At 32.2% G+C, this 21,155-nt stretch overlaps 2 protein-coding genes across 5 annotated transcripts; both read right to left on the bottom strand.

Moving 5' to 3' along the window:
- Positions 1–51: 51 nt before the first annotated feature.
- On the bottom strand, positions 52–7,937 carry LOC100776592 (probable sphingolipid transporter spinster homolog 2). 3 transcript variants are annotated; one of them, XM_006583717.4, is made up of 17 exons: positions 7,878–7,937; positions 7,444–7,781; positions 6,944–7,072; positions 6,606–6,707; positions 5,438–5,542; positions 5,245–5,320; positions 4,497–4,571; positions 4,106–4,208; positions 3,965–4,027; positions 2,996–3,077; positions 2,636–2,727; positions 2,362–2,438; positions 2,065–2,178; positions 1,250–1,369; positions 923–1,051; positions 574–652; positions 52–302 (listed from the first exon to the last, which is right to left on the bottom strand). In XM_006583717.4, exons 2-17 carry the CDS (start codon positions 7,548–7,550, stop codon positions 163–165), a joined length of 1,593 nt encoding a protein of 530 aa, XP_006583780.1. In that variant the 5' UTR covers positions 7,551–7,781; positions 7,878–7,937; the 3' UTR covers positions 52–162. The 3 variants fall into 3 exon arrangements, with proteins under 3 accessions (XP_006583780.1, XP_040873264.1, XP_040873263.1); XM_041017330.1 differs by having other exon boundaries at positions 7,444–7,535; positions 7,878–7,915; XM_041017329.1 differs by having other exon boundaries at positions 7,444–7,931.
- A 1,562-nt stretch (positions 7,938–9,499) lies between these two features.
- LOC100798214 (K(+) efflux antiporter 3, chloroplastic) lies at positions 9,500–20,549 on the bottom strand. Of its 2 annotated transcripts, XM_003529223.5 has the most exons (20): positions 20,380–20,546; positions 20,158–20,290; positions 18,686–19,045; positions 17,860–17,961; positions 17,254–17,334; positions 16,920–17,021; positions 16,185–16,262; positions 15,298–15,366; positions 15,044–15,094; positions 14,172–14,285; positions 13,967–14,068; positions 13,732–13,866; positions 12,944–13,125; positions 12,714–12,849; positions 12,234–12,311; positions 12,052–12,153; positions 11,400–11,561; positions 10,879–10,968; positions 10,649–10,810; positions 9,500–9,971 (listed from the first exon to the last, which is right to left on the bottom strand). In XM_003529223.5, exons 2-20 carry the CDS (start codon positions 20,206–20,208, stop codon positions 9,705–9,707), a joined length of 2,424 nt encoding a protein of 807 aa, XP_003529271.1. In that variant the 5' UTR covers positions 20,209–20,290; positions 20,380–20,546; the 3' UTR covers positions 9,500–9,704. The 2 variants fall into 2 exon arrangements, with proteins under 2 accessions (XP_003529271.1, XP_040873262.1); XM_041017328.1 differs by lacking the exons at positions 9,500–9,971; positions 10,649–10,810 and having other exon boundaries at positions 10,878–10,984; positions 20,380–20,549.
- Positions 20,550–21,155: the final 606 nt, after the last annotated feature.

The following is a 21,155-nucleotide window of genomic DNA, read 5'->3' as shown; positions in this document are numbered from 1 at the left end:
ATTTCTCCTTTACCAAAAGCAAAAGTTACTTACACATAAAAAAAATGCAAATTTGGTAAAATAATAATAATATTAAAAAAGAATGCTATTTACATTTCAATGTGCCATCATCACTATGTGAAAAAAATTCTAGTTGGACAGACATCAAAATATACAAAGAAATCAGCATTCTCGGGATTGACCAGATGCTGATGTTTCAGCAGTGTTCTCTTCAAGCAATGGTGCCGTGCTTGTCCTTTCCACGCTTGATACTTCATGCTCACTATCTTCATTAAATCTATCCACACTGGGCAAAAATATTCCTGCAGCAATACCATGACACAGGCCATTCACAAAGCTCCTCCATATATTATACAATTTATGAGTTCATTTTGGCCATAGTACTTTAACTAATTCTAATATGGCTAAGCAACATCCATAATGGAATGATTGAAAATATGACTTGGTTTTATTTGCTTTTAGACATGATTTCTACAGTCACACCCTTTTTCTTATAATAATGATACGTTAAAGAAATTAGTAATGTGATATTTAGTAGCAAAACAATATGAAGTTGTCATCATAATGACTTACCTATGAACCATATTGCTGCTGCTGGAAAGAATATAGTTGTTAGAATCAATGCGGTCGTTCTCCAGTTATTAATTTTATCCTGCATTATCAAATATGTATAGAACAACCATTTTAGTATTGTACAATATACATGACATAATGCATTATTCTCTGCATATCTGGCTATCCATGCCTCTGTTTGGTAATTAATGGACTATTAAAGTTTTACAAAATAATGCCTCAAAGGCATGACACATTCACCAATTTTTTCCCCTTGAACCTGAGGAGACTATAAATCTGGTCATCATGTTGTGGAAAAGTAATTACTTCCACTTAAAAATTGTAATGAATACAACTTAAAAAAGCTAACCTGCATAAGTCCAACAAGAGGTGAGGAAGGTACATCTCCAAAGATATGAATAGCAACAGTAGACATAGCCATAGACAGCGGCCTCAAACTTGGTTTAACACAATGGAGACATACATAATTCACAGGACCCTAAAAAGAAAATTATAAGAATACTGAAACATAATAGTTCATTAAGAATATAAGTTAGGGATTTCAAGATACTCAGCTAACAGAGGAATAGTCAAACACAGTAGTTGAAATACTAACATTATAAGTACATATAGTTTAGCATGTCTTACTATAATAAGGCAAACATGAGGAAATCTTCTTCACAGAGAAGTGAATTACCTGAGTGGCAAAAACAAGTAGTTCACCAACAGCAAAAAGGGCAAGGAAGCCATACTGGCTTTTAAATAAGAAAGCACCAAAACAGCATGCACCACCAATAAATGTTGCTATTGAGAGAAGCTGCAAAAGAATTGAAAATGATCAGGAAATTTCTCTGAGAACCTAGGCAGTGGCATTTATGTGGAGATCACAACATGGCCTACCAGTTCCACTGGTTAGCCCATTACAGCTTGGATTATTGCACATGTACACCTTAGATGGGTGTATTATAGAAAATCAGTGTTAAAAAACAGTTTTTTTTTTTTGTTTTTTTGCTGGGAGAACATTTTGAATGATTACTAAATGAAATTTATTTGTGCAACTGACTTTGATAAAAGAGTTTCCCATATTTTATGAAAAAAAAATTATATTTAGTATTTACACAAGCAAATAATTTCAAAACTAAAACATTATGTTCAAAACATAAATGAGGCACCATTTGATCAATTAAATATCAGATACTGTGACTGAAAACAAATTTGCCTATTTGGCTACAATAACATATACTCCTAACTCTTACTGCAATCTAGTACAAGGGATTTTAATGAGGCAAGATGCCACTCTTTTTGGTCAATTAAAACCAGTTCATTTCATATTTATAGAAGATTGCAGTTGGTATTAGGATTGACTCAGGCAGAGTAGTTTAAAAGTGCAAATCCAGTTTTCTAATAGTGATCAACAGATAATAAAAAAAATAAAAATAAAAAGTGCACTATGCAATGCATAAACCTGTATTAAAAAATGCTAGAATTCACTCTTTGGATTCAAATACTGACCTTAAATGCATTTGATATTGTGTTAGTCATGAAATCAAGAACAAAGCCTCCTGCTACGGTGCCCAATATTCCACATACAACAGTAATTCCTCCAAACATCATATCTGCATTAGTCTGCACAAGTAAATTGTTCTTAGTGCAATAATATTGCTGTCACCAGAAAACTATAAAATTACTTGGTATATACTTATTTGGCTTAATTTTTAAGCAAGTAAAAAGATATAAAGGAAAGAAGGAACAGCTACGTTAATAAAATCTTATGCATAATTGTGATCATTAGCTAAAATAAAATCTCACCATGTTATATATACTATAACCAGCTTTAGGGCCCCAATATGAGTAAGCACCTATTACAAAGTTGTATGCTATGTAACCTGTAAATAGACATTCATGCAACAAAATTAAATGATGTGGCAAAACCATATGATATTTGAACATGGTATACATACAAGTAGAGGAGATTGATATATGAAAGCTAGTCAAATGGAAGCTTCTAAGATGAATTTAACAACACAAACTAAATCAATAAATAAATTGATGCATATAGTAGATCAGTAGGAGGAAGAAGTACCTAGAACATTGACAACAAAAACTTTATCAAGCAAAAGTTCTTTCATGTCTTTCAGAAATCTTGAGAACTGATCTAATATTGTGCATTTTGACCTAAAATAAGACAGGAATCAAACAAAATATAATTAACCAGTCAGTAAGTGATGCAGACACATACAACAAATCAATAGAGGGAAAAAGAAATTAGTTTAGAAGGATGGTGGAATAATCATTCTCAGCTGGAGGGGGAGGACTTTATTCTTAAAGACGAGAAACACTGACAAGAAAAATGCCTCAATGAACTATAATGACCAATAGGCCATACACTCAATATAAAAACGCCACTCAATAAATAAATCAAGAATAGGGGTACTGTTCTTGCCTGGAAGGTTCATGTGAGCTTTTGTCTCTGAACTCTGCCTTCAAGGACAATGCTTCATCTTTTCCATTTGAAGCCCCCACATCTTTTCATCAAATAGATGAATTTTTTTAAATTCAACAAAAAATATTGTGAATCAGAAGAAGACAAACAATACAGAAAACATAAAATTTAGTTAACTGAAAGAAATTTAGTGAGAGTTGAGCCTGTCCCAGAGAAAAAGTATATTACTTTCCACACAATCATGAGGGGAATGGCTACAAGCACTTCAAACATAGACAATTTTGAAACTAGCTGTTCGATAAAACATTAATCTGAAAGTTTGCTCAACAACTAGTGTTTCATGGGAGAGGAATAGATTTTATCCTTTTTTCAGATAAAGGAAAGTCACAATAATACCACAGAAATATAGAAAAGAAGGATGAGGAACCCTCCAATAATAATAATAATAAAAGGTATTACAAGGCACAAGAGAAACAATCAGGGAAAAATAAGTTTAAAGGAGCAATGAAGGAATAACAGAGGGATAAACTGGTAAGAGTCTATCGCTAAAAAAGTAAAATTTCTTGATTTTGTATGAAACTATGAGTAGCATTGGCTCAATGTAGAATGTTGATAATTTAATTTCATAATATGCACATATTTATAAATTTGAATTATATGTTTAAAGGGGATATGCTGCAACATACAAGTAGTGTTGGACTTAGGTGCATGGTGAACCCTATGCATAGTAGTACATCTAATATTAAATTTAATAGTGCGCACATATTTATAATTTTAAATTATATGTTAAATTGTGGAGATGCCGCCATGTATAGGGTAGATCATGAACCTGAGTCTTTATTAACACTACTCTTTCTTTATAGAATTTTTATCAGCATAAATTTGTTTAGATGCAAGTCCAGTAAATACTCTTTCCAAACTATAGGAACTTCATTGGCCATGTAGCTCCACTCTAAAACATAATAGTACCTGAAACTTCTGATGCAACTGTCCCCAGTGTCAGTGCCTTTTCTGAATCAGTAGGGGCAAAACCTGGATGCACAAATAGTTTAGTGATGGGAAACAAAGTAATGGAGCTACACAAAATCAATGCAGGAGAAGAATGTGCACCTTTTAACTGCAAAGGCTTCATAACAAATCCCAAAATAGCAAATGGAGACATCAATATAGCTTCCACCCAAAATCCATAACGCCAACCAAAATGATTTCCAACCTGTTTATAAACAATGAAAGGATAAAATAAGAAAAAGCAATTTAAAGGCAAGAAAAATAGAAGATATACATGATTGTTTCTAAAGCATAAGTACTGATAAAAGAGGGTTCCACAACTTGCCATCCAAGATTTCCTTTACCTACACTCCCTTTCTACTTTTAAGGAACTTCCAGTTTAAGATTTTTCATATCTAAAACATTTTATTTTTCATTTAGTTTTCAAAATTTATTTAGAGAACTAAATTTCCTCTGTTACAGGTTTTACAACTAGAATTTAAGGAAATCTTACCAAACCACCATAGATGTAGCCAATTGCATATCCTGCTGGTATACACATGTAAAATATCGCAAGCCACGCCGTTTTCTGACACATACACCAATGTAAGATAGGTTTCCACCATAGAGAAAACAGATAATAATCATAATCACATATAACATTTCAACTACCAAGAAGAGCAAGGAAAACATCAGTCAGTTTTATCAGCGACTATATCTATAGAGCATTAAAAGGAAGCAAACATACAACTGATGTAGATCAGGTCTCCATAATGATTAAAGCTAATATTCCACATTAATGCTTAATAACATTAAATGACAATAAAAAAGTTGAGTCGGTTTGATTAATATACAATGCTAGCTTTAATATTCTCAAAATGCAGGAAACAGTATTTGTTTCATTTTTAGTTATGTAATGTCCAAGCTGGGTCATGTTTTTGACACAGAAGCCATTTTTTTAGATAATGATGGTTTTGCTAAAATGGACAACAAACAAAAAGCACTGACAGCTTGTTAAAACAAATATTCTAAGGATTGAATAAAAAAATGTAATTGCACAAACCAAATAGCATCATAGTTATTTATGACCCACTGAAGACAACATATATTCACATCATATTTGTAGATGAAGCTTTAATTGAACCAGAATCCCATAAAATAATTACTTCAATGTTCAATAACTAAACTGTATAAGATAGCTACACATGAGCATAGCAGACAATTTAGACATTCTAAGATCATTACCAGGGACAGAAACAAACCTGTGAAACTGGGGCATTGTCATCAATGAAAGGTGCTGCAAGACTTATAAATGAAGCCTCACCAACACCAACTAGCCTGTATAAAAATACAACAGTATAAGGAAAAAAAAATATGACAGGTTCTTACATCATGTACTATGTTTGTATTCAATGCCAAAACCATAGAGTTCAATAAATAACTGAAGACACTTACATGCGACAGACTGCAATGGACCAGAAATTGAAAGAGAATCCACAACATAAGGTTGCAAGGGTCCAAACTGATAATCCCACTCCAATAAGTCTAAATGGGTTTACACTGCAAAATATACGAATTATATAATGATTAAACATTTATCTATACCAATGATGACAATTACAGATCACATAAATGACAGTGGGTGTGCATGACAGAGGTCAGAAGTTTTCACTATTGGATGATTATGTCTAAGAAACATAGGAACCTAAATTTAATGGAAAATAGGTGTAAAAAATGGTCAAGCTAAACTTTATGAGTGTGGCTTAATTATGCTGCAAAACCTTATAAAATATTTTGGACTTCAATATAACAGATCAATGGTTCAAAAGCTTGTCCAGTTTTCTAAAGTTTCATAATTTCATGAAAATTGACAAATTATCTTCTGAAGCCTTAGAGGTTGAATATTTAAGTTAAATAAATCTGAAAGAATCCTACAGGCAAACAAGTAGTAGCTGATATAGTTCAAGAAAAATAAAAAATAAAATATTAGCAGCCTTTATGCTTGAACTTTAATGTATATATCATAAATTAGTTATCCCTATGTTAATCTTTTAACATAACAACTCTGTAGTTAATGGAGAAGACAAAAACCAGAGTTTGCTACCATAACTGAGTCTAAAGAAGGATGAGTGCAAAGAACTCAAGTAAACTATAACTCAAGTATATTATTTGCTTTGATCACCACAATGCCAAAGGACCTTCACATACATCATGCCAAACAGGAGGTGAAGAGTATACAAGTTGCTGTAAATTAATTTCTTTGTGCCCCCACTCCCTCCTCTTACACCTTGTGGCATCTAAGTGGGATATGGTACACCTTTGGAAACCCCAATATATTCACAAACAAAAAACAGTAAAATCTCTCAAGTCTCAATCATTTGGGACAGGACTATTATGTGTGAATGTCTGTAAGGTCATTATTTCTTGAAAAAAGCACATAATATAATAAAATAAGCAACTTTCTGTTTTCTTAATGTGTTTGTCTAAATTGTTTCTGCTTAAAAAGAAGCTTATTTTGAAATTGCTTTTTTTAAGTTTAAACAAACCAACCCAATGTGTCTTACTTATCAAAGGTATCATAGCAGGAATATGTAACAACTATTTCAGCACGAACAATCATTACCTCTTTGCTAGAGAAGCAAATATTGGAGAAGCCACAAGAAGTCCAACCATAAAAGCAGATGATAGAACTCCATCCTCAAAATTGTTCAAGTTAAAATCCCCCCTGCATGGAAGGAGAAAACGATGTAATCAATAGTCAAACTAAGCTATGAAAACTTAATGCTCCATATTATCATACAATATGTCATAGTACAAACCACAAGGAAAATCTCATATAGGCAATAGTAACCTTGCTGGTTATAAAATGAACTATCCATCTAAAATTTAATACCAAAGTTTAAGACAATTACATATGTTTTCACTGTTTATGCCAAACATCCTAGAATATCTTACACTTACTGTATTCCTGTTCCAGATTTGCAGGTTCCACCTTCACAAGTTCGTTGACTTCCATTGACCCCATTGCTTGCTATCGCTCCTCGGTCCAAATAGTTTAACAAGTTAATCACACAAAATATAGCCAGTAACCTGCAGCACAAGATTAAACAGATCAAGAATTTTTAAATACACAAAAGCATTGAATTTTCAAATTTCAGCTTAATCTACACCTGCATTGATCAAACCCAAATAATGCAACACCTAGCAACACAAATCCATCAACATTTAAAAGAACATATAGCAGCTCAATATACACTTCAAGGATAAAAAAAACTTCCCCAGGCGCAATCAACAAAAATTGAAGGAAAAAAAAAAAGGAATATACCAAGACTTACTCCCCCTCCATAACACAAACCTATATCACAAAAATTCCAAATTTTCTTCCTTTTCCCACTTTTTTTTTTTTTCAAGCACAGATCTATTAACGAAAAAGTTAAAAACAAAAAGAAAAAAAAAATTACCTCTTTGGTGTAAACCATGAAGTTGACGGAATCATGGTGGAGTTGGTGCCCATGTCTGGTTCCAAAGAAGACTCAGGCTTTCCTTCATGTTCCTGTTGTTGTGCCATACCAATATATAATAAAAAAATTATATATTATATAGTTTGACAATGACCCTTTTGTTAAAAATTGGAAATTGAAAGGTGGTTGAAGGAATGAGAGCAATGGTCAAAGAGAAAGCAGTGCCATAGCTCTTCTCCCTTCACACAACCCAAACCCCAAAGTTCTTCTTCTTCTTCTTGGTTTCACCAACGTGCTGAGATGACACTTTTTCTCGTTATCATAAATGAACAGAATTGCTGAGAAATAGGGATTTGAGTTTTATAATTAGACAACATGTCCAGGTGGAGTTTGCTATCAACAACGAATTTGCTTTTGTGATTCTGAATCCTTACCTCTCTCTCCTTTTCTGTCGCTATTTTTTTGTAACCTTATCAAATTTTCCGAATTTTAAGGTCAAATAGATTGTTTCTGCATATGATAAGTTGGAGCTCGCGATTTTGAAGTTATTATTTTAATTTTTTTTTAATAAATTTATCTATTACTAGGGGAGAATGTAATCTGTTTTCGCATTTCTATTTTATTATTATATTTTTATATACTAAAACTAATATATTTTTTGTAATTTAAATTGTATATTAATTTTATTAATTTGGTATTGTGTCACGTGCATGAGGTTAAAATTCACATTTTATAATTTTATTATTTTGGATTTTTAATACGTTATTAATTATTTGGTTTCAATTTTAATAAATGTATATTAATAAATATGTCAATAGATAATAGATAATATATATATATATATATATATATATATATATATATATATATATACTTTAAAGAAGTTTTAAAAAAATTAGAAATTTATCTTAGAGAAAGAATAAAAAAACCGATAAATTCTTGTCTTCTACTTTGTAATTATCCCTTCATAGAATCTGAATAAGAAAAATAAAATACCATGTTAACAATTGATTATTTTAGAAGGAAACAATGAAAATAAAAATAAAATCTGCTATGATAGGAAATGTTAAAAATAAAAGCGATCACATCATTTTCTTATCACGTGAGAATTACATAAAGCATTTTGGTGCCCGATTTCATGTCATGAGAAAGTCCCGGTTGCAACAGGATTTTGTGCATTGCACAGTGAGTAACATGTGATTTAGGAAAAATACGCATCAACTGCTTTGTCAGATTTATTTTCATTTGAATAATCTACAACTAAAAGCAATACATTATTAATTTAAAGTTTTAAACTTAGCATGTGACATGCAATTTGGATTTACTCAATCAAAAGATTCTCTATGATGGGAAGAAGTGAGATTGGACTTATTTTCCTTTTAGTTTTCAGTAGTAAAGCAGTCCAAAATCAATTTTCTCACCAGCTCCAGTGGGAAAAAATCCTCTTTATTTCTTCCATTTCTATCGTTTTAGAAAAATAAATGGTATTTTTTTATTTAATGTGTATCATATCAATTTCATTTATTTGTCCAAAACTTTAATAATGAAAAAAATGGAGAAGATCTTAACCCTTGCAGTTGAGGTGAGATTTTTTACAAATAAAAGCCTACCATGAACACACTGCAAACTATGTTTAATAAGTAAGACGTTATTCTTTTTTAAGTCTATTTATTTTTTTCTAATCAAGATATTCTTTCATCGAAAATCAAGAATTAATCTCCTCAAGTAATAATATCTATTTAAGAAATTGATCTCTCTTAACATGTATTTTTGCATACCACGGATTAGGGATTAAATCCATAAGTCTATGACTATATGTTTAAGAAATAAGATTATCTATCAACTATGTTACAACATATTGATTTTTTCAAGTCTATTATTATTACACTTTAATAGTGATTATAACATGAATCATGATGCATTATCATCATAAAAAAAATACTTCACACGCCATCACCCTAATTGTGATTTGCTACATGTTGACCTCTACAGTTTGATATCAACTTAAAGGCTTAAACTGTTTAGGACTTCACACAAGAAATAAAAGCTATGTTACTGGTGTTAAATTACTATACATTTTGTGGTTCTCAAAAGAATTGAAGTAAGCATCAGAGTTGGAATGATGCTGTTCTACAAACTCTCTTACATTGGGATGTTTCCTATACATATATTGTTAGCTCTGCAATGAAAATGATAACTTGCTGGAATTTTTCAGAAGTTATGGGGGTTAGAGGAGAAAAATAAATGGGAAGAAGCCCTATTTAGGGTTCCTCAGTGGCAGTATGGGAAGAAGGGTTTGATGGATCTACTACCATTGAGCTTTCTTCACTACTTTGTTTGCTAACTAAAACACCATTTCCTTCTAAATTCACAGCTTCATTCAGTTCATAATCTTGTTCTTCTGAATCTACTTCCCTTTGATTTCTAATCGAAGAAGCTTGATGTTTCTGATTCATTTCTGATAATTCAGTTTCTGGTGAAGTTGTTGCCGTCAGTACATGTGCTTCCCTCACGTCAGCAACTTTCACCTTAGAATATAGACACATCAGTTTCTTATGTTATGCAAGTTTCTACCACAGCAATAGCAGCCATAAAAATTATAAAGAACAAATTCAAAAATGGGGACATAATGCAAGTTATCTTGAACTCTAGTTATCAAAAGATAATTTGAATTTCCTTGAAAATAAATTAATAAATGTAGAAATAAGTAACCAGAGGTCAATCTTAAATGTATATGCATAACAAATTGTGAATATGCTGGAATATCATCTGTTAATTTTCTCATCAACAATTAAGATTACTTACTTTACAGTTGGCTCACTTTAGAAGAGCCAAACACAAAAGGTATCTAAGTTAAATGACATTTATGGACTCCTTCAAGACGTAGAATTTATCACATCAAGGACAATGTAATCAAAGACAAACAATAGAAGGAACTTCCCACCACTTTTTTGCCCAAACATTTTTATAATGCAATAGAAAACATGGGGAAAATAACATTCAAAGTGAAAAATCAGAAGATTCTATGGCTATATTACGGTCAGGCATGAGGAAGGAACCCACACAATGCCATATCAATGCAATTAATTTAGTATTAAAGTTTTTACTTATTAGTCATTACATTCTTTCTCCCAGTTTTTTGTTAGATATCACATTTCAACCATATTTTAGCATTTACCCGAGCCAAATCATTGTTTTGAAGTACCTGCAGTGGTTTCATAATATCTAATCCGCGATCTTCAGATTGGCCGATTCCTTCTTGAGCTTGGAGCTCCATGGAATCTCTAATAAGCTGACTCAAAAATGCTACATCATCAGACATCACACCAAGGCCTTTCAGCAGCTTAGAACCCAGGTGCAAGCTAGTCTGCAAGAATAAAATATTTAGCACCAGTTTCCAAGCATCAAGGGAGGGAAAGAATTTTTTGACAGTACCTCTGCATTTTCCAAAATGGCATCCGTTGCACCTGCTTTCTTCAGATCTAAAAGATGCTTGAGATCACGAGCTCTGGCATAGATTGGGATCTGAGGAATTTCATCACTAAGTATACTATTAAACCAAGAGAGAAGAGAACAGAAATAAAGGAAGATAAGAAACACACACCGTTACAAAATTTTATTAGTCAAGTCACCCCTAATATAAACCTAACATGTACATGTCCTAGTGCATCAGATACCCTTTGCTTCTGTTTATAGTTTTGTGCACGTGTAAAGTTGGGGGGTATGATGTATGCAAGAGATCTCCAATTACAGAATGATCTTTTAGAAGTTTCTTATGATAAATATTGGAGTCTAGCACCATTCATTTAATAAACAAATTAAAACTAAGCTAGTCACATCATAATATCATAGTTGCTTTCAATTATAGAAACCCGTATTTTTCCCCCTCTTGTGCACATACATGCTCTCACACACAACCAATTGAGACAAGAAGGGGGTGGGAAAGAGATTATTACTGCAGGAAAATTCAATCTTAGCCTCTGAACAGCTTCAATTGTCTTCTTCTTCCCAGTGTACATAATCATGAAAGCTTTTGGAATAGAGACACCGGCAGAGTGAAGAACATCTGGGCGTGATCCATCCCCATAGAGTACAGGAAAGCCAATTTTTCTAGCTGCCTGTCCAGCAGTTCATGATGGAAAGAATAAATTAAAAAAAAGGTGTATAAAAGAGGATTGCAATATGAAGGGTAATAAATGACATGAAATAATGCTTTCATTCTCTTAATAAAATAAAGAAAAGGATAACATAAGAAAAAAGAAACAAAGAATGATTGATGAGTCAACACTCAATTGGAACATTTATACTTGCATATCATCCTGTTCACAAGATCAGTGGAATTTTATTTTTTAGACAAGATAAAACTGTGCATCAGGCGCAAATATAAACAGAGTTTGTCCATATAAAAAAGTGTCTATTTATTCCATGCCTCGTGTAAGGCTTCAGAGAGAATGTCTCAACATCTAATTAATCCATACCAAATTGCAGATATTCTAAACAGCAGATCTCTACTCAAGAATTTCAAACAATTCATCAAAAAGGAAAAGAAAAGGGTCTCATGCGGATACTGGTGGACAGTAGCCATGCATGATGCTCAAATACACTGACCTTTACTACTGAGGGGTCAAGATCAAATGCCACATAAGGCCATCCTACTTCATCACTATCTCCTCCTGAAGCTAATGGATTGGACAGGAAATTGGCAAGGACCTTTATATATGGAACAGAAGAAGAAATTTTAGAAATTGGCAATATAAATGACAAGTTTTACAATGTATTGATTGATCTACCTGGCCCATTTGTCCAAATCCAAGGATAACAACAGGTTCACTAACATTGAAGTTAACCGTCTCAGAAGCATTCTGTTTCTGCAAATAATTAGTACTCAATGTAAACTTGAAGTTAAAATGAAATCACTGTGGCATAAGATTGCCACACATATTGTGAAGAAACAGTTCTATTTTGTTTTTTATATCCCAAAGTTTCTCCTTTAACATCTTAAGTTGATAAAACAATAATAATTAAAAATTTATTGACGGCTTGAAGCATATAATCCACGGGATGAATTTGTGCCAAAAAAGACCAACTTTAATACAGCATGTGAATTTTCTTGTATTATGTAATTACATTTCTTATGCATGATTTTTTTTTCAAATACACCAATAATTCATCATTGCTACTCACAATCCCTATACGCAAGCACACGTGTGTTTGTGTTTATGTGCACATAACTGCCAAAATTGTAAATCTTACAAAAAAAAGAGACATACATTCTCAGCATCAAATTTGTCTTCAATAAAGCTAGCAGCCCTTCTTCCAGCTTCATTCAGAAATGGGGTTAATGCCATTGACAATACAACCACAATTATGAGCAGCTTGTTGAGCTCAAGAGGAAGCACCCCAAGCCTGCTTACAAGAAGCCACAAATTTTTATAACTAAAAACAATCCCAATTTTCTAATTCAAATAGCACCAATGCATCACATTAGATAATTACTTACCTATTTGCTAAAGAGAAAACAACAAATCCAAACTCGCCTCCTTGGGATAGAAGCAATCCTATTCTTACACTTTCCTTTAAAGTAAGTCCAACACGAGGACCAATTGCAGTTATGATCAATGTCTTTATAACAATTAAACCTCCCAAGAGGGAAAGTACATTGGGCCACTCTCGCAAAAGGAGCTGTAACAAAAATAATAATTATAGAGGGGAAGAAATACATCTATCTATAGTTTCACCGTGGAGGGTGTGTAAATTTCATAATTTCATGCAAACAGCAGGATGTTAAAGATATATTATTACATATTCCTTTAAATCACTTGCATGTCATTCAGACGAGGATTTTTTGTAATAGAATAGCACAGTGGGTGGTGGGTGAGTATCCTCACTTCAAGGTAACACAAGGCAATTACTATTACTAGGATTTGGATTTATCCAAAGTACAACTTCAGTATTTTTCATTTACAAAAATGTGATGAGCACCCAAGCACTAGGGAGTAGGGAAACCCTCCCTTAGCTTTTAAGGGTGAAGAACCAAGCACTTAAAAACTCCATCAAACATCCCATACTACTCGATGTGGGACTTAGACACCCCATAATACCCAATACCCTATCAGAATGTTACATCACAGGTGATCAAAATTTTGGGCCTATATAATATCTAGCTTGATGAATCTGAAAATCAAAGTCAGCATATATGCACAGACACAACAATCAAATTAACATAATAAACATGCTTAGAAATCTAAAAACCATGCTACATATACAATAAATGATAATCATATTAACCTGCATGTCAATTGAAGTTCCCGTAGTTAGAAAAAACAACCCAAGAAGCAAGCCTCTAAATGGTCTTATGTCTGCTTCAATCTGGGTCCTGAAGTTTGTCTCTGCTAAAATTGCTCCAGCTAAAAAAGCCCCAAGCTGCATTATGATATTTCACACAACTGTCAAGTTAATATTCAATTTAATGATTCTCCACAATCCCAAATTAAAAATCCTTAAGCATTGGAAAATACGGAACCGTGTCACTAAATCCCAAATTCTGTGTGACTAGTGAAGTCCCTGCAACAGTCAGCAAGCAAAGAGCAACAAAAGCCTCTGAGCTCCTTGTATCTGCAACAACCTGAATTTGACCAACATTTTACTGCCTAGCACATATCAAAAATGAGTTTGGACACATTTTATTTTTTTGGATAAAAATCTTTCTTGAAATATGTGATACAGACCTCAAAAACTCTTCTGAGAATGTACTTTGCCCCAAGAGAAAGCAGACCCAATCCACCTAATGCCTTTAAACTTTCTTGAGCAAGCATGGGCCAAATACTTCCCTCAGTTATATTCTAGAATGAAAAATAAGAAAGCACAGGATGAAGAATGAATGCAAAAGTTGATGCATCTGATTATCAAATAACCAAATTAGTTTATTGTAGGAAATATAACAGTCATGCAGCATACCATAATTGTTAACCTCAAATTTACAGTAAGTGAAAAAGAATACAAAAAGGACAAACTTACCATTTAAGAAGAACGGAACTAGCACATTACTGTAACAAGGTGTGCACACACACAACCACATACATGCAGGCATACTTAGAGAAAGGTTTTACTAGATAGGTATAAAAACAATCTACATACAATTTTTTTGAAGTTGTATCTTTGACAACATGACTATCCAACATTTGTAAGCCCAGAGTTTAGCATAGATTTTATATTTATTTGGAGTGAAGTAATTCTTTATATATGTCAAGGACCACCCTCCTATCATAAGATCATGATAGATACCCATTAGTTAGTTATGCTAGAAAGAAGGGGAGTGGGCCTGCAACTGATTGGGCCCGTCGAGGGTGGGTTTATATTAGCATACCAATAGCAGCCTATAAAAAGGAATAACAGTAAACAGTTTATGTCAAAGTGGTAGGTGGGCTACACTGTAGTTGATGACCAAACAATGTTAACCATAATTCAAAGCACGATAAAGAGCTTTACTATATCTCAAACTGTTAACTCCATCAGTTTATAAAGTAGCAACCAGAGAGGCAGTAATATGTTTAATTAAAAATAGCAAGAGTGAGGATATTACTTATAGTTTACATCTCACCTGGCTCTCTAGTATTGGAAGTATGACTAAAAGAGGGACAACGGCTAAGTCCTGGAATAGCAAGCAGAAAAGCAACAAAATTAATTATATAAAAGCTGTTGTTTACTGACATATTATTTATCAATCTACAACTGTTTATCAGAAGATGTCAGCAGGTAAACTCATACAATATGAGTTCTAACATCCACATTTTTTTGTGATAAATATTACATACTTAATGAGACTGTAACCAAGCAAGAGTGTAAGACAAAAACCTGCAAAAGAAGTATTCCGAGAGTTGCTGAACCAAATCTCGTAGGAAGCTCACCTCTCTCTGCAAGAAGCTACAAATATATATATATATATATATATATATATATATATATATATATATATATATATATATATATATGCTTGATAAGTTGCATTTAGTGTCACATATCACAATGGATTCATGCACAGACAAACTTGTTTTGACCACGATTTCTTTTCAATGCAGTAAACAAAACAAAGTAATTGCATATAAAAGAACAGGGCCGGAAAAAGAAATTTACACACCAAGAGATTGCATACTAGAAGTAAAAGGAGCAACATGATTTGGCAGGGCAAGAGTAGGAAAATGACAGTCACTAACTAGTACAGCTAAATCAATATTATCTTTAAGAAAATCAATGGGATCCATAATAAATCACTGGATTGTAAAGGACAGAAGGAAGGATGCAAAGAATTCCAGCCATCAAAATTAGCTATATATTTTATTGTATTGACTACAAAAAATAACAACCACAAGCTTTTCCATTGAGACTTTTCTCCAAAACTTATATGCTATGTTGGAATGTGAATACCTTCGTAAATATTTTATAAAAGCATGAATGTGTTTGTCAGTATATCAATCTAAACAAATTACAACTGTTCAGCTCTACCTCAGATCTGTCAATAGTCATGAAATCGTGTTTATTTTTGTTAGTCACGTGCATTATTTTTTCTTTAATGCATAAAAAAGTTTCCTATTTCTTGGAAACATGAAAATTGAAGTACTAGTGAAAAATATTAGGTACCATTGATACATCAACATTGTCATCATGTCTTTTTTGCAAACAAGGTGCAGAAATAGTCCTTGTTTATCTTCAATTTTAAATAGACATTCAAAACACACAAATACCTGTAGAACAAATGCAGAAGAAGACAGAGAGAGTGCAGCACCAATCACTACAGCTTCATCAACACTTCTGATGTTCACCTATGAATATGATTTCAACATAAATTAAAGATTAAAGCAGTGAAGCCTCTTAAGGTTTTATTGATATTATACCTTTTCATATCTAGCAATAACAATAATTAATCATCTTTGTAAGAAAACAATCATCTTAAAAGATTAAGCTGTTAGAAATAGTTCTGCAAATGGTTTTGATGTGAAACATTCCCCCAAATGCAAAAGCCATTTAAGTGTGAACAAAACACATATTGACTTTGAGTTGAAACTACAATTTAATTAGAAGAATAGGGGCAGTAAGGAATGAACTCCATAGTTCATTTTCTACTAGGGGAGATCAGATCTATGGATCAAGCCATGCCATTGGGGCTCTATCAAACAACACCTTGAATAGGGATTTTAATTACTAATTCAGAGCATAAAGGATTATCTAGTATCTGGTCAACTAGCATCTTGTAGAATGTACAAGAAGTGGGAGCCACTTCCTAAAGGCTCAAGTTTTAGGTAAGTGTCTAGTAATTTCTCTCAAAATTTAGAAGCTTCACTATCAAATTTCTCATTTGGAAGTGTCTATACTCCGAATGCATGCATTCTATCTGTCTGTCTCTCGCCAGAATGACTGCCATATCAAGAAAAAGTAAAAACATGAAACTAAGAAAAATTGTCAAGATATTGAAACCTTACCAGATCAGGCCTAGAGTGGAAAAGGAATTCCAAAATTTTTGTTCCAACAGCTCCATTTGGAGGAAGTTCAAAAGCAGTAAATGCTAAAGTAGACAATACAACCTTCAAAAGTGTTTAAATAGAAATTAAAATAAGGAGAAGCAAGGCCAAATGTAATTTTATAAATATTGAACAAATATAAAGAATGAATGACTAAGTACAATAAATCAATGGTAAAATCCATCATCTATGATTGATAAATTTAAAATCTTTAACATAGATGAAGCTAAATGATGAATAATGTGAAAGAAATGACTTAAGAAATTTTCTTTGCATGCCCATTATCACATCATACCTGAGCCAATCCCATCCCAAAAGCATATTTTGCAAGAGCTTTCAGACGTGCAAGTGAAAGCTCTAAACCCATCTCAAACAGCTGAAAAGAAACAAACATGACTTCAGACTCAGTAATTATACAACATGTTTATCAGAAATTTTACTGAGGATTACAACCATAAAAATAATATAGGTTATTCATACTTATATTTTAGACTTTAAAAAGGTTCTTTCATAACCTCCAATCATATTTTTAATGTGCATGATACCTTATCCTAAAACAAATATGAACATAACAGCGACGGTGGTTAGGATTAACAATGTTACTGTTGAAAAAAAAAAATTAAAAAAAGGTTAATACCTATGAGATTCAGGAGCCGTGTAGAAAATAAAAGTAATCAATACAGTAAAATATTATGGGTGTTCACTTGAATTATTAATTTTGATGAAATGGAGTAATTAAAAAAACAGACTAACCTAGGAGTTTTGGATTATTAGTTTTTACAAAATAGAGTAATAACATGCTAAAATATGTTTATATATCACAGTTTCAATGCTTCATTTAAGGTGACAGACAAATGAAATAAAAAATAATAACTAGAGTAGCTGCAAAGATGTATCTTACCAAGAAAAGGATCCCCCATTCGGATAAAACTTTAACATCTGTAAGGTTTCTAATTAAACCAAACTGATTGAGTACCACACCAGCACAGAAGAAACCAAGTATCTGAAAATAACAACCATTAAATTTATTTCAATTATTAATATAAGAAAGTAAATAGATAACACTAAGTCTAATTCTGCTATTTTGTGTGTGAGATTCAACATGCATATTTATAAATATAAAGTAGCTTTAGATATTTATTTTTACAATTTAAAATCAATTCAAACTAATTTCTGTGGTACAACAATTAATTTCAGATTTCAATCAACTAAAAATCTAGACTTTTCCAGCAACAGAACTGTAATCTTAAATTCATAGAATAGTAAAGATCACTTAAAAATTTGTTTAACTACAATGGCCACAACAAATATTATATTGATAAATGATGGGAATCAATGCGTACACAAACTCCAAAACCAATAATTGCAAAAATAACTAGAAGATCAAGTCTTCTAATTAGTTATTTCAGTGTTTAATAAGTACAACTGAATGACTATAGATATTGAGGTTGCTGTAAATCACATCTTCAATCTATAGCCATTCAAATTATCATCAAAACTTAAGTTGTGCAATCTTCTCATTCTTGATGCTTGTGTTTGTCTCGTTTGCATAAAGAATGCCTTAATCCATTTTAACTAATCAAACTAATGCAGGAATTTACCTAAACTAATACAGAGCAATAATGAATGATGGTTATGATTATTTTAAGATGAGAGATTATCATAATTTCAAGAGCATAACTTAAAGAAAACTGGAAAAAAAAGGTATAACTCCAAGAACTTCTTACAGGACTGGCTTTAAGTGACTTGAATGTAGGCACAATTAAGACGGTCACAGCCAAGAAAGTAAGAGTATCCAATCCTAAATCATTGATGACTTCAACAGCACCAGCAACATCATATGCTACATTTGTTTGTAGCCATTCCCAACGCGGCCTATACAATCCTTTCCATGATGGAACATTGAGAGGAGACCTTTTAAGGAAATTTTCCGACACACAAGTCCTATGAAATATCCCATGACTAGCACCATGTGGTAGTAGTGGCACTTGTTTGTTAACTGAATAAAGCATGAAAATAGAATTTCTATAAACTCGTGAAATGGCATGAGAGTAACCCGGACTCTTTTGTTTGGTAAGGTCATATCCCTGCATGAGAATAATATTGCAAAGCGTGTTTCAGAACAAGCAACAACTTACTGAATATGGATTAGATTATGCAAAAAGCTGAATTTACAGTTTAACCCAGACAATACTCAATTCTAAAGTTTATGGCTTCTTAAAAAATGGAGGAGTTGTAGAGTTCCAAGTCAAAAGATAAGGTGCATTTAATGCATAGTGGGAATTGAATTTTTACCACTAAGATTTAGGTGGTTTAAATGCAAAGTGAAATATTGTAAAAACCTATTTGAATGGATGTAAAGTTGTTTTTGTTTCAACTAAGAGAACTTATTTATTATAATTGGTGGCAATTTCATTATAAATAGAGAAGACACACATGAAGAGAGAATGTGTGAGAAGAGAACTTGTGAAACAAAGTCACTTTGTTGAGAGAAAAGTGTTTTTATGTGAGAGTATATCATTTCTTCTAACTATTGAGTGGGATACTCGAGTGTGTAGAGTGATACACAATTTAGGGTGGGTTACAATCTTGTAATCATTTTATGATACTAAAATACTTTTGAAATTGTTCCATGGATGTAGACAAGAGGTGTCGAACCACGCTAAATTCTTGTATTCGTTATTATTTTTCCTACGGTATAATCTTTGTTGTGTTCTCATGATCCTTTATAAGTATGGATAATTTTATTTGTGAGAGCATTGATTACCCATTAGGAGTTGATTCTATTGTTTGAATATAAACTGGATTCAGCAACAACTTCAAAGTTTAAGCAACCTCAATTTCTATATTACTACATTTTGTTGAAGGGAAATGTAGGAAAAATGAAAAGGAAATTTTTTTGCAGCTGATATCTGCATGAGAAATGCACACTCTTTTAAAACATTCTTTTAAACACACTTCTTCTTATTGGATGTATTCTATTGGAAATCACAAATTTGTGTGCTCTCACTTCTTATTTACAGATTTCCACTCGTGATTTTATAATTTCTAATAAATTTTAACTAATAACAAAAAGTGCGTCAGAGTATCAAAGAGTGAGTTGCTAATACTGCATAACATAATCAACCAACCCCATATCTGCATAACAATGAAAACAAACGAAACTGTTAAGAAAAACACAAGAAGAGATTTTACTTACCTTAAAGCTTTGGCACCAAGCTAAAGACTCCAACATAGTGGTAGTGCTCATGAAGCAATGAAACCCAACTTGGGAAATCTCATTTGCGTTTGTTTGTGCCGGTTATAGACACCCAGATGGAATTTGAATAATGCTGAAAGAAAACAAAAGAAAATAATTGATCTTTAGAGTGTTCTGTACTTCGCTGCCTCAGAAAATAGAGGTGGATAAAAGCACACGTACACGTAGGAAGCTGTGAAAGGTAGAAAACTCTGCAGAAAATGAAAGCTTAGTAGAGGATTTGGATGAGCTTTGAAATTTTGGAATATTAATCAGATAAATGTAAGTGTTTGTGAATGGTTGGCGACCGCAACAATTGTGCTTTCACTTGCGTCTGATGTGGTTTTCGTGGATCACAAACGATGTTCAGATTTTTCAAGTCAGAGAGATGCGCAATCTCCACGTGGCGATTGCTTTTATTCTCCATGTCATTATCGGAAAGTAAAAAATTTATATGAAGGTAAATAAAAGATACTCTATAAGTACCAACAATCATTCACACAAATGGTTAGCGTGTTTGCCGTTGGATTTGATATGATTTATTTATTGAAAACTTATTTCAATGAAACTTAAAATGCATATATTGTTCGGTCGATCTTCACTTAAAATGAAATTTGAATAAACCAAATCAATATTTTGTGCTTTGATTCAGTTTAACTTTTACGATTTTTATTAAAATATTATTTTACTAAAATTTATATACTTTTTTTATATTTTAAATAAAATTATATTAAAAAAATTATTGATAACAATTTACTAAATTTATTAATGTGTTAAATTTTCTATAGTAAAAATATGTTAAATTTTATTTATTTTAAACCAAAAGAAAAATAATATGCATTATATAAGTTTCGTATACATAATACTATAAAATATTATGAAACTCAAGTGATACACACATAAAATATATAACACTAAATTAATATAAGTTTTGTAATTTGGATTGGTTTCAAAAACAC

Source organism: Glycine max, chromosome 7 (genome assembly GCF_000004515.6).
Source record: "Glycine max cultivar Williams 82 chromosome 7, Glycine_max_v4.0, whole genome shotgun sequence".
NCBI classification, from domain to species: domain Eukaryota; kingdom Viridiplantae; phylum Streptophyta; class Magnoliopsida; order Fabales; family Fabaceae; genus Glycine; species Glycine max.
The sequence above is the reverse complement of the archived record's forward strand: the minus strand, read 5'-3'. Positions and strand labels throughout refer to the sequence as shown.